Raw genomic sequence first — 14,830 nt, 5'->3', positions numbered from 1 at the left:
TGGTCAAGGTTCAGGACCAGGTATATTGTTAAATAAGGTAATGAAGCAGCATTGCGCACATCTGATAATGTAATGTATGTTAATTGTAATTAATTTGTTCAAGAAATCCCCCAATAATAATTTTGTTTTCAAAGCAATCTTTTCTAAGAAAAGAATCATTCCAATTGAACCAATATTTCATATGCTTTTCCTCCCTGAATCAATTTATCAGATAAATTATTGCACAGGGCCTGAGGTCAGCGATGCTGCCCTATTATTGTGGGTTTAATGATTAATGTTCATTTCTCAATTTTTGTGTCGAGCTTACATTGGGCCATTATTTTTCAATATTTTTGTAGCGAAGGTACAGTCGCTTTTATTTCAATTTAACGATGTTTTGTGGGAGCTCAACAACATTTGGCTCTATTCCCGTTAACATTCAAATACAGACATTTAAATTATTTGCGGGGAGGTAATTATAGTCTTTTACATTATTTGTGGGAATGTTACACTTGGCTCTATTCATTTTAACATTTAATTATTGTGTTTACAAATTTTTGCGGGGAGGTTACATCTTTAAAAAAGTTTTTGACCTTCTATCCAAATGTTTCTTGTTCTCATTCACCATTAGTGTATCCCCAAAAGACCACCAATCATTCTACATTTAATGTATTCGCAATTGCGAATAATGACAACCATCAGCTGTGGAACTGAATGACGACGGCGTAAATTTGTGATGGACCGGGCCTCGAACCGTGATTTCTCGCTTATCGCGTGCGGTTGGCTTGCCATTTCTTTTTATATATAATTTTGTTCGGCATTGGTCGATTCGTTTTGTCTGGGCAAACGTCATATCACATCTGTTGAAGTCGCTCGTTGATTCCTTCACTCAGTTTTTTTTCTGTGACTCAACACGCTCAGCTACTGTGCCGGCATTGGCTATACGTGGACGACCGACATACACACCAAAACGTCCGTATGTCGTCAACCTTGCGTCTACGACCTGGACTCGTACATCCATTATATATATTCCCTTACAGGGCAGAAGCTGTCGCCTGACCGGTATCAGCAGACAAATACGATATTGCAGTGGCTGCGTTGTTCTGTTAAGATACGAAGTTCCCTTGGACACAGAGTCTGCAATATCGTCTTTGTCTGCCGATACTGGGCAAGCAACTTTCAAGTACAACGCCTGACCTGATTGGGTCTGGGCATGAGTCGTGCACGGTTAGCCAAATGGCAGCGTGATCGCACGCGACAAGCGGGAAATCCTGGTTCGAGCCACGGTCTGGCACACATTTTCACTGTCGCCACTCCTTTCTACAACTGATGGTTGTCAATATTCGCAATTGAGAATACGTTTAATGTATTTCATAGCGGCTGCAGTCGCCGCAGTGCCTGTTCCTTTGGACATGAATGCGTTTCCAAAAGAACGTTGAGTCTAATCAGAATAACAGAGGCACTGCAATATCGTACCGGTCATTCGGTCGAGCACGCGCATCATCAGCGCATGCGCGAGCTTGTCCACAGGCAAACTGTTTACTTTCCTGCCGTCAGTATGACACAGCACGCAGCCGCGTCCCCTGTCCGCGCTTCCGTGTAGATGGGAGAGGCGGTAAGTGCAGTTTTCAGGTTCCGCTTTTCCGTCAGTAGCTATTTAACTGTTTTATTTGGTCCAGATATAACGTACCTCCATTTTGTGGCAGCCACTTCTTGGTTTTTCATTCTGGCCCAAAATTAGATCTTAATAGTTTTCATTTAATTTCTCCTTACCATTGTATCACTATGGTATGATCCACTATTCTGGAATCCGGCTGTGTCACTCTATGAAATACCGCATTCTACCGGTGTTTTATTGTGACGGATAGCGAAAGATGGTTAAAAATGATCCGAACCTATCCGCTCTAATGCTTTAGTTACGTGAGTACCAGCATTTTGATATTCTCATGTACAAGCTTTAATATTTAAAATTACTTTTCAATCTTGAAATTATTTACCATACCAGTGTATAACTCAGGGTTGTTATGCAGATGTTCACCTGAAGATATGGCTTTTAGTGCCACGAAACCGGTGATGATTCAGTGCTATAGGACTATATATAGCGTTTTATTAATACTCAAGATAGATATCTAGCTCTGATTGCCCTACCTACAGGGTCATGTGCATCTTCCATCCAGCTGCCACCCAATTTTCCTCAACAGCAGTGTCAGCAACGTGATGGAAACCATGATCAGTTATCGGCTGGTGTGAAGGTTTGAATCTCTGACTTTGCTAACAAACGTACAACGTGGATTTCATAAGAAACACTCTGCAACTCATCATCTCGTCACTCTGAAAACCCAAATTATGAACAATTTTCTGCGCAGATGCTACACTGTAGACGTGTTTTTTGATTTAGCTTATGGTAGCTGTTGGAGAACGGGCATTCTCCGTACAATGCACATCTGGGGCTTCCGAGGCCCCTTATCACATTTAATTGCAGAATTTATAAAAGAACAGTTTTGCAAAGTTCGTGAGAGTTTGGCATTGTCGAATACTTTTATTCAGGAGAAGAGGCTGCCTCAGGGCTAAGTGATGAGCGTAGCCTCATTTTCCGTAGCGGTTAACCCGATCAGGGACCGACTCCCGTCTGGCACATCACGCTCCCTTTTGGCCGATGACTTTACGATCTACTGCAGCTGTTAACAGACCTGTTTACTTGAGCGACGTCTCGACCGTCTTTAGTCGTGCATAACCGGAAACGGCTTCCACATTTCCACTGAAAAGGCTGTCTGTCTGAACTTCAAGTGGTGTAAGGAGTTTCTTCCACCGTCCTTACGTCTCGATCCTGTTGCTTTGTCGTTTGTCAAAACCACGAAATTCTTGGCGCTCTCGCTCAACAGGGAACTCCGTTGGTAGTCTCACATATCGTATCTGGCAGCACGCTGTAACCGATATGTAAATATCCTGTTTTAAACGGTTCTTCAAGTGGAGCAGATCGAAAAATCCTCCTTCACTCATACCAATTCCTTTTCCAATCAAAAATGTACAATGGGTGTCTCGTTTTCCCAACTGCACGACGATCTATTTTACCCCTTCTCAACACAGTCCACCATCGAAGCACACGTTTGGCCACTGGTACTTTCCACACTAGCTCAGTTATGGGTCTCTAAGCAGATGCTGCCAAACTACCGCTGTCATACCACGTGGTGTTCTCCTAAGCCTCCCATCGTGGTGTTCTCCGACGCTTGCCGTGTGTCCTCTGTGTCCAACCATTCATTTTACGCATCCATTTTTGGGACTCATTTGACCACCAGTACGGTGTAAGCGGAACATCTTTGTTGCCTCCCGGAGTTTGCTTTCGTATACAGCTTCGGAAACTTAACCTTACATCAGCTTCCACATTGGCGATGGTTGAGAGCCTTTCACAGTTTTGGCTCTGGGTATTGGTCTGCGTTCATCTTGGACATAGTTTGCTTCCCAAGTACTCTACTCTAGAATCAACCTATCGCTGTAAGTTTCTAGAACTTTGCATGCAACTTGGATGCCACACCTTCACCTTAAATGATGACTCTAAGACCGACTGTGCTGCCGGATGCGCCTTTCTCATTGGCAACGAAAATTTTTGACACCGATTTCTAGATCAGTGCTCGAATTTTGCTGCAGAGCTTTCCGCTTACTATTAGGCCATCCAGTACATCCGAGACACAGGCTCGTCAACTGTTCCGATTCCCTCAGTGCTCTCCAGAGTCTCTGTACACTATACTCATACAACTCCTTGTGTCGTTTTGGTCTTCAGTCCACAGACTGGTTAGATGCAGCTCTCCATACTACTCTATCCTGTGCAAGGTTCTTCATCTCCCAATATCAACAAAAACCTATATCCATCTGAATCTGTTTAGTGCATTCATCTCTTGGTCTCCCTCTACGATTTTTACCCTCCACGGTGCCCTCCAATACTAAACTGGTGATCCCTTGATGCTTCATAATATGTCCTACCAACCGATCCCTTTTTCTAGTCGAGTTGTGCCACAAATTTCTCTTCTCTTCAACTCTATTCTATACCTCCTCATTAATTATATGATCTACCCATCTAATCTTCCGCATTCTTATGTAGCACCACATTTCGAAAGCTTCTATTCTCTTCTTGTCTAAACAATTAACCGTCCACGTTTCACTTCCATACATGGCAACACTCCATACAAATACTTTCAGCAACGAAATCCTGCCCATTAAAACTATACTCGATATTACAAATTTCTCTTCCTTAGAAACACTTTCCTTGCCATTGCCAGTCTACATGTTATATATTCTCTACTTCGACCATCATAAATTATTCTGCTTCCCAAATAGCAAAACTCATTTACTACTTTAAGCTTCTCATTTCCTAATCTAATTCCCGCAGCTTCACTCGATTTAATCCGACTACATTCCACTATCCTCGTTTTGCTTTTGTTGATGTTCATCTTATATCCAGCTTTCAAGACACTGTCTATTCCGTTCAGTTGCTCTTCCAGATCCTTTGCTGTCTGTGACAAAATTACAATGTCATCAGTGAATCTCAAACATTCTCCATGGATTTTAATTCCTACTCCGAATTTTTCTTTTGTTTCCTTTACTGTTTGCTCAATATACAGATTGAATAACATCGGGGATATGCTACAAACCTGTCTCACTCCCTTCCCAACCACTGCTTCCCTTACATGCCCCTCGACTCTTATAATTGCCATCTTGTTTCTGTATAAATTGTAAATAGCCTTTCGCTCCCTGTATTTTACCCTGCCACCTTCAGAATTTGAAAGAATTCCAGTCAACATTTTTCAAAATCTTTCTCTAAGTCTACAAAAGCTACAAACTTAGGTTTGCATTTCCTTAATCTATTTTCTAAATGGTTCAAATGGCTCTGAGCACTATGGGACTCAACTGCTGAGGTCATTAGTCCCCTAGAACTTAGAACTAGTTAAACCTAACTAACCTAAGGACATCACAAACATCCATGCCCGAGGCAGGATTCGAACCTGCGACCGTAGCGGTCTTGCGGTTCCAGACTGCAGCGCCTTTAACCGCACGGCCATTTCGGCCGGCAATCTAGTTTGTAAGATAAGTCGTAGGGTGAGTATGCCTAACGTGTTCCAACCTTTCTACGGAACTCAAACTGATCTTCCCCGAGGTCAGCTTCTACCACTTTTTCCATTCGTCTGTAAATAAATTCGTGTTAGTATATTGCAGCCGTGGCCTATTAAACTGATAGTTCGCTAATAGTCACATCTGTCGGCAACTGCTTTCTTCGGGATAGGAATTATTATGTTTTTCTTGAATTCTGAGGGTATTTCTGCTGTCTCATACATCTTGCTCACTAGATGGTAGAGTACAACGAATTCACGAATGCCTCCACTCGTTCGTTGATGATGGCGACAACGGAATGGATTACCTAGGCCTTTTAGCTATTCTGTTCCATCAAATAGGAACACTGTGTCCCTCCGGCTTGGACCTTGATTTTATCTATATGGGAACAAACTGCGGGAAATTAAGCACTTCCCAACAGCTTGGACGACTTGACGTCTTTCTCTCGTTCCTCTCGTAGGGAGGAGATATTTCAGCTCTGCTGCGTACTGGGCGCTGTCGTTTCGGTCACCGTCATTTTTAAGTGGAGGCCTCGCACCACTCTGTATTTACTGCAACCAGCTATCAACAGTATGACATTTTCTGACCCTATGACTATTTTACAGTCGTTTACGTTCCAACGTATGTTTGTTAGCTGAACAATCAGATATTTTAGCAGATACAGCACGAACTGTAGATCGTGGTTTACTTTTTATTCGTTGTAGTAATATGTCGAACGAAATTTAATTATTAACCGTATCAATTTCCTCCTCAAGGGGGAAGTGATTGTTTTTAGCTGTCCCTCCATTCCAGTCGATTAGGCTCTGAGTATTATCGACTTCAACTCCATCCGTTAAGTGACCGTTTTAAGTAATGACACGAGTGCTTACGAACGCAGGTGTCTTGCACCCTAAAACAAGAAGAACAACAACAACGTGTATTATGTCGACTGACAATATTGCCTGTTTTGGTTTTGTTCGTTACAATGTGCTTAACATATTATACTGAGAAACAAACTGAAGTTACAGTGTCTAGCTCAATTTCTACAAAGCGTTGGGATTAACGACGAATATAATATATGCTAATGGCATTGCCGCAGTGATAACACCGGTTCCTGTCAATAAACCGAAGTGAAGCACTGTCGGACTTGGCAAACACTTGAATGGGTGACCGTCCGGTTTTCCCGAGCGTTGTTGGCAAGCAGGGTGCACTGAGGCCTTGTGAGGCCAATTGAGGCGCTACTTGGCTGAAAAACAGTGGCTCCGGTCGGGAGAGCGGTTTGCTGACCACATGCCGATTCATATCCGGATACAGCGACGCCTGGGTTTATCGGCTAAGGATGACAAGTCGGTCGGTCGGTACCGTTAGGCTTTCCAAGGACTGTTCGCACGGAGACGAGTTATATTGGAATATATAGCACTTGCAGCTTTATAAAATAACGTCTCAGTTCTTCTACTTTCCCCAAAGTGCCATCACTTAAACCCAAAAACCATAAATCTTGTATGCAGGCGTTAACATACTCCCAGGTCAGGAAGATAGTTCAGAAAGTAAAAAGCCAATGCGACACTGTCCACCAGTTTCTCAAAACCATTCAATGGGCACGCTACACGCAAACTGTCCGCTGGCGACAGGATCGTAACGGTCATGTTTAGCTTTCATTTCGTGTACCGCAACTTCCTACTTGTCTGCCTGAAAAACTTAATCATCATTTTTCTTGAAGGAGTAAGATTGTGAAATCAGAAAGACGTTTAGATGTTAATATTACCCACTGCAGAGCTTCGGCGTAAGATTTCCGGAGAAAAAGCTGATACTGTACTGCCGATGTATGGCATGATGTCCTTCAACGGCTATTCTATTTTGCCTAAATAACGCTTTCTTTACATAATAAATTGCTCAACAGGCAATTCCAAACTCCCATATTCCAATATAATTGTTGTGGTTATCTGTGTAATTTCACATAGTAATTTACTGTACAACTTAATTCTTTGCTAGACAGCTCTTTTGGGTTTTATTCTTTTTTGGTAATTTCTGTTTAGATTTTGGTCCATGAGCTATTTTTGATGTGCGTTACGGATTGGTAAACCTAAATCTTTTATCACATCTTTATGATGAACGCAATTGGTTTTTACTTATTTTATACTCCTTTTTGTATTTTGAAAAGTGTCTACAATTTTTTGCGTTTTTTCTCCATGGTGAAGTTACGCAGGTAAGCACTAAGTGGGCGTACGAGTATTACGCACTTAAAAGACACTGGCTTTCACACACTGATGACGAGACAGTCACGACTTACCATACTGATGAAATTCTTTTTGCAAGTATCTTTTTACGTTCACATAACTTCAACTGACAACCAATATTCATTCCTAGGAAATTTGTTATCCAGTTTATAGACGTATCACTTTCTCTCTGCAAACTAATATCCATGACAATCTTTTATTTATGTTAAATGTAACATTACTGTTCATTGACAATTAGTAAACATCCTTCAGAGGTTCATCTGCAAGGAGTTTCCTTATTTTTCGATGACTATATTATTGCTGTCATCACCAATGTGATTACTTCACCATGACGGACTACTGGGAAGGTTATTGGTGTTGAGGTAAGCTCAATTAATGCTTAAAAACCTTCCGCCGATGACAGATATTCTCCCAGTATCATTAAGTTGGAAATAATCACTCCTGCTGGGAGACAGTATAAACAAGACAAGCGCTTTTTGCTGGAGAAATGGGTAACAACTCAAGACGACAGCGTTTGAATTAAGAGTCAACAGCTCATTATTTGTTGGGTGAAAAACAGTTTACGAGGTACTTGGAGCTCTTGAGATCTGAGCGTTGATCGGACTATACTCCTTGATGTGGGGAGGTCGCTGTGGGCCGTCTTTGATGTAGGTCATAACTGGAGCTACTGACGTCATAAGTTAGTGATATACTGTAAGTGTGAAAGATCATTTCATTTCGTTACGGAATGTTTCCATGTAGCTTTGAGCTGATTTTAATTTTTAATTTTTGCAGCCGAGTGTTGTGGCTTAGAAACGAATGAAGAAATATTAGTATGTGACGACCCATCGACAACAACATCAGAGAAGAAACACAAGTAAGGAATTCCGCTGTGCACTTTCAAAGAGGCCGGCCGCGGTGGTCTAGCGGTTATAGGCGCGCAGTCCGGAACCGCGCGACTGCTACGGTCGCAGGTTCGAATCCTGCCTCGGGCATGGATGTGTGTGATGTCCTTAGGTTAGTTAGGTTTAAGTAGTTCTAAGTTCTAGGGGACTGATGGCCACAGTAGTTGAGTCCCATAGTGCTCAGAGCCATTTGAACCATTTGAACTTTCAAAGAAATCGTCCCGACATTTGCCTTAAACGACTTAGGGAAGTGATGGAAACCCTAAATATGATGGTGATCTAAACCGTTGTCCTCCAGAATATGCGTCCAATATGCGAACTCTGTGCCACACCGTTCGGTGTTGCAGCTAGGAGAGTGCGAATGTGATGGGTCCGCAGTACCTGTATTAAATCCTGGAGCTATTAACTGGAGCTGGTTTTGTCTGAAGAGACGCAACTGGTAAAAGCGAATAAACTTTCTTTCTGTGGAAACTTGACGTGTTCTGATTTTCTTGTGACGTGCTGCTCTCTTATCATGTTTTGTCTTAGTGGAGATGTCTCTGGAAGTTAGGTACCACTTCGATGTAGTACCTTGACCTTCACGGATGCACGTTTTCATATCCAGTGGTCAGACCCACTTTCTCTTAAGGGAATTAGAGTGCTGCTGCGGCTACATCATTAATTGTAGGAGCGTTAAGCCTACTCCACTTATCTCTTCGCTCAAAGTCAGATGAGATCTTTGTAAGACAATTTTACAGGTGTAGGGTGGGCGAGAATTGAGCTATATCTGTCGATAAACGATTTATTTAACTAATCAGTCGTGTAAAATGTCTTACAGTTTATCTCACAGGCAATACACCGTTGGGAGAGTGCTGAACTTGACGCCTATGCGCCACATAAAGGATATTTAGTGTGTAACAGTCCGCGAACAATGTAGTCTTCGGAGACGAAATGACAAACGAAGGGGAAGGAAATCGGAGCACCATGTCAAAGGAACCATCGGATTCGAACCACCGTCCAGTGGAGAAGCAGTCCAGTGTCTTACCACTGCACTACCTCGTAGCTAAGCACCTGAGATTTCTCGCCACTTCACATCACGACGAAGCACGTATTAATCAAATTTAAAAGATCCCAAAAAGTCAATAAATGACTGTTAGGAAAGCAGAAAACTATAGCGACAAACCTTTAGCTGCAGGAGAGATTTGTAGCAAATGACAGGACATCGCGCCAGCGCTCTCGCCAAATATTGTGACGTTCTGTGGGTCTCCTCCGAAGTTGGCTATGTTACTCTTGACCCATTTGAGGGCCATCACTTGATCTTTGAGACCAACGTTCCCGGGGATCACCTCATCTCCAGTTGATAAGAAACCTGCAGACAAACAGGTGATAAAATCATGTTATGAACCCAGAGTCGATGACTAGAACAACAGCCGTACTAAACGCCATAGCGTATACGTAGCTGACCGCAGTGGCCTCACCTAGTACACCCACACGGTAATTGAGAGTCACCAGCACAATATCGTGTTCCAGTAAGTGTTCAGGTCCGTAAAGATCCGTGTTTCCAGAGCCCATCATAAATGCACCTCCATGAATCCACACCATGACTGGAAGCAGTTTGGCACTGGCTCCTGTCGGAAGCTTAAAGACAGAAAATACGAAACTTTTGAAATGAAGCAAATGTGACACATCTAAGAAGCAGAACACGATTGTGTCACTGTGTATTTACAATTCTCCTTTCTAAAAACGAGAGGATATCAAAGTAATTATTGGAAATAATTTAAAAACGCAATGGGGTTGCTTAGAAATAGTCGACTACATTTATTGTTATGACACTTTTCAGGTTTCACACATCATCTAATGACGTATTACAAGCAAAGGTGTAAGAGGTTACGCTGTAAATTTCACTGAAACGATAATTTATTACAAAAGTCAGACTAAACGAACAATATTCAAGAACAAAATGTTCCTTGGCGCAGAGGTACGTACCATTTTAGATACAAATTTATGAGACTTTGATGTAACACATATTATTATAATGATCAATAAATGATACCAACATTAGTTGCAAAGTTTCCATCTTAACTGCTGAACTACCATACGAGAAATGGCTAGCGTTACCGTGTGTGCTGGGAGGAGGCTTGATTACGCTAGGCGGGGCAAGCGTTTCGATGCAGATTTAAACGGCGTCACACAGAGTCGTGGCCTATGAAAGTATTACCTTTAAATTTTTAGGCCACGGTTGCTGAAAGTGCTTATCAGAGTATAAAACACTTACAAAATTACTTGGCCACCCACCGGCAAAAATCCAAACATACTTATAAATATTCAAGTGACACGTTACCATAAAATCAGAGTACGAAAATCTTTACTTGCGTTTTTGTTTGGACATATATAAAATAATTATCAAGATAGGACTAAATGAAATCTGTTACGGCGTAAATTGGGTCTGTAACTTAGCATAGAAACACATTTTCATTTTTATCACAAAATAAGAATTCTTAGGTCGTTGCTCGTCCAACCCAGTTCAAACTTGTGAAGTTTTAACTTAGTCTAATGGTGTACTCATTTCCACTTGGTCGGATGAGCAACGACCCAAGAACTGATGCTACCTATTATTGTACATATTAATAATATGTGTTACATCAAAGCCTCCTATATTTGTATCTAAAATGATACGTCTTTCTGTACCAGATAAGACTTTGTTCTTGAGTACTGTTCATTTACAACTAAGTTTTATAAGAAATTTAGGTTTCTGTAAAATTTGAAAGATGACATCATATGATGGGCTTTAGACGGAAAGAGTCATGACAATTAAAGAAAACAAGTTTTTTAATCAATCACACAACCATGTTTAAATTCTTTCTGCATCTACATCCATATGATTACTTCGCAAGTTACGATTAAATTTCTCGTAAAGGGTTCATCGAACCACCTTTAAGCTGTTTCTCTAGCGTTCCACTTTAGAAAAGCGCACTGTAAAAACAAACAATCATACATTTCCGTGCGAGTTCTGGTTTCTCTTACTTTATGATGATGATCGTTCCTCCCTGTGTAAGTGGGTCACAATAGAATATTTTCACATTGCGAGGAGATATCTGGTAACTGAAATTTCAGGAGAAGGTCTTGCCGCAGCAAAAACCACCTTTGTTTTAAAGACTGTCCCCTCTGCTCCCTCCCCCCCCCCCCAAATCCATGTATCATCTCCTTGGCACAGTCTCCATTATTTCGCTACTATACAAAACGATAGGCCCTCTTCAGAAATTTTTCTTTGTCCCTCGGTCAATCCTATCCGATGCGGATCCCACACTTCACAGCTGTACTCCAGAAGAGGGTGAACAAGCAGTTCTTTAATAGATCTGTCACAGTTCGATATTGTAAGTGTTGTCCACAGTAGAGAGTCAGTAGGTGTCTATTCTGAGACGTGCAGCACCGTCTATGACTCTGTGCACAGAGATTGTGGTTATGGGAGTACGCTGCAAACACTACCCCGCTTGATGGGTGCCCTGACGTTATTGCTGCCTTCGTCCGATCGTAATGACATCTGTCGACAGTTTATACGATTATACCATGAATTAGACACTGGATGGGGAAACAGCAGTTCGTTGCTTTAATTTTTGGACACATGCGAAAATATGCCAGTGCTCAAAAGTTCATATGAGGTAAGACATGTAGATACTTCTTCGACACCGTGCCTAGCGCTCTGTGCTAATATGATTCCATTTGAACAACCATGAACTCACTGCGCAAAGTACTACAAGTAAATCAACAGCTTCCAACGTGTTCAAATACAGTAGTATGCTGTTCTAGAGATTTGAAATATGGCCTACAACAACTGTGCTGCTCCATTACAAAATAGTACGCTGTATCACGACGACAACACTGTATTATTGAACAGTGGATTTTGTTGCGTAAGCATTTCAGAACTACTTTCCTGGTGGAAAGTTACTGCCTTCCCCTATGCAAATAAAGAAAGGAATTACTGATCGTCTAGTATACCTCAGTATATCAAACTTCGTTAAATCTGTCAAAATGAAATGATAGCCGATACTGAGCGATATGTCGTATGATACATAAACTGATTTATCCTGTGAGTTATGATTGCAGAGAAGAGCATGAGAAACTTCAATGAATAACAAAAATTATGGAAACTTACCTTAGGTGTGTACACGTTTAGGTACAGGCAGTCCTCGCCTCCTTTATACTGATTACCGAAAAATACGTCCATTTGAGGTGCTACATTAGGTTCAACTGTGGCGTTTCGTATACCACTCCATTTTTCTGGTGGTTCTGGAGACTGAAAGATAAAAACACATACAGTTTTAGGACCATGAGTCCGTAATTCTGTAGTCACGCAATTGTTAATTTTCCTATCTACGTCCTTGTCGTAACTGTTGGTGGTGCGATTCAATTCAAATAACAACAAATTACTTTTGAGTATGGAAATGTATGAGAACTTCCTTGTTTCAGAAACATTCCTTGTTACAGGGCCCAACCAGTAATTAACACCATCAACTTACTTACATCCCGAAAATACGTGGGAGAATAGGTAACCATAACTAAAGATGATTTCCATTTTCTAATTAGTGCATAGTGATGTGCTGTAGATTGTGACTACTGTCGATTCTTCAAGAATTTTCTGATAAATAACGAAATTTAATCAATATTTATATTGTATTTTATGAATCTTAGGTGTGAAGCAACAATACAGGGTGGTCCATTGATCGTGACCCGGCCAAATATCTCACGAAATAAGCGTCAAACGGAAAAACTACAAAGACGAAACAAGTCTAGCTTGAAGGGGGAAATCACATGGCGCTATGGTAGGCCCACTAGATGGCGCTGCCATAGGTCAAACGGATATCAACTACGTTTTTTTTAATAGGAACCCCCATTTTTATTACATATTCGTGTAGTACATAAAGAAATATGTATGTTTTAGTCGGACCACTTTTTTCGCTTTGTGATAGATGGCGCTGTAATAGTCACAAACATATGGCTCACAATTTTCGACAAACCGTAGGTAACAGGTAGGTTTTTTTTAAAATTAAAATACAGAATGTAGGTACGTTTGAACATTTTATTTCGGTTGTTCCAATGTGATACATGTACCTTTGTGAACTTATCATTTCTGAGAACGCATGCTGCTACAGCGTTATTACCTGTAAATACCACGTTAATGCAATAAATGCTCAAAATGATGTCCGTCAACCTCATTGAATTTGGCAATACACGTAACGACAATTCTCTCAACAGCGAGTAGTTGACCTTCTGTAATTTCGCACATGCATTGACAATGCGCTGACGCATGTTGTCAGGCGTTGTCGGAAGATCACGATAGAAAATATCGTTCAACTTTCCCCACGGAAAGAAATTCGGGGACGTCAGATCCGGTGAACGTGCAGGCCATGGTATGGTGCTTTCTCTGCAACTTGCCGCTTTACCTCGGAGGACGTCTCTCGCAGTCGGAGAAGAAACGTCAGGGGAGAGGTTTATACATCGACCATGGCCTATCAGCCCGTAAGTTTTAAGTGAAGATATCTAACATAGTTTTTTCGAAATTTGACTTGATTCAGAGGACCAACGATTTTGACAAACACAACTCGAATAATTTGACCAGCGCTCAATTTACCACACAATTCCATGTCATGACGACAGCACGAGCTATGCTACATCTTTGCCTTTGAAACAGGCTACTAGTTAAAGCAGCTGTAATTCGAATTTAGTGAGTCTTAATTAAACCAAGGGCACCACATAAAAGACCACATTGTTTCGATACGACAAACTTACGAAAGCAAATCAGCTAGTATTTCATTATTTCGGAATTTATTCATGACGCGTCCATAGTCACTTTCTACTAACTTTTGCAGTAACACGTATCCTACATTATTTTGTGAAGTCGGAAAGCGGCCATAATTGGGTGGTGCTCATTTCAGATGTTTTTTGCAAGAGGATCAATGTTCCTTTACTTATGGTCATTATGACGATACTCTTGAAGCGAATGGTGACGTGACTAGTGTGCTCTAGTTTCGAACATGCTAAACCGGTGACACTACTACATCTTGTGACACTTCTTAGTCAGTCGCTTTTTGGCAGTCAGTACTGGCAGTAGCTCCTGTGGCGAGGTGGTGGTGAATTTCAGCAGCGTTGAGTAAGGAATTCATCTTAGTTTTCTGGGTGACAGCGCAGCCGCGCCATTTCAGTACTTTGAATTTAACTGATAATCGGATTTTAGAAGCAGTTGGGGCATTTTAAACATCACAGTGTTTTCGAGTTACGCATGTTTTCGCAGCTGGAGAACATTAACATGGCGGGGGAGTTAGTATATTTCATAATGGACTTTAGCTGGCGCGGAAGCAGCATCACTGACTTATGTTTAACTGTCACATATAGCTGGGACTTCAAATCTGGTTTCATTATCGAGTTGGATGTTTAAATGTGGAATCTGTGAAATGCACACTCTATCAAAATCATCCGTATACCGCAAGGTAATGCGAAAGTGACCACTAGTTGTCACGAGAAATAGACTAGCCAATATGAGAAAAAGCGCTGAGTACTGTGTTTTCAATAGAGAAAGAGTAACAGATGAATAACTCTGTCAGAAGAACTCCGTCACCTCAAGCTTGTACTATCCGTATGTCACATTGATAGCAAATCCATCAAGGTCATTTC

General features: G+C 41.4%; 1 protein-coding gene across 1 annotated transcript in view; it reads right to left on the bottom strand.

The window, feature by feature from the left end:
* LOC126456306 (juvenile hormone esterase-like) overlaps positions 1-14,830 on the bottom strand; it is an 87,465-nt gene that overhangs the window by 60,872 nt on the left and 11,763 nt on the right. The window contains exons 2-4 of the mRNA XM_050092057.1: positions 12,315-12,455; positions 9,640-9,799; positions 9,345-9,530 (exon numbers count right to left, since the gene is read on the bottom strand). Of these exons, the coding sequence (XP_049948014.1) occupies positions 9,345-9,530; positions 9,640-9,799; positions 12,315-12,455 (487 nt within the window). The remainder of the gene's footprint in view (positions 1-9,344; positions 9,531-9,639; positions 9,800-12,314; positions 12,456-14,830) is intronic.

The sequence above is a fragment of the Schistocerca serialis genome, chromosome 2 (assembly GCF_023864345.2).
Source record: "Schistocerca serialis cubense isolate TAMUIC-IGC-003099 chromosome 2, iqSchSeri2.2, whole genome shotgun sequence".
NCBI lineage: Eukaryota > Metazoa > Arthropoda > Insecta > Orthoptera > Acrididae > Schistocerca > Schistocerca serialis.
This window is presented reverse-complemented; position numbering and strand designations above follow the sequence as displayed.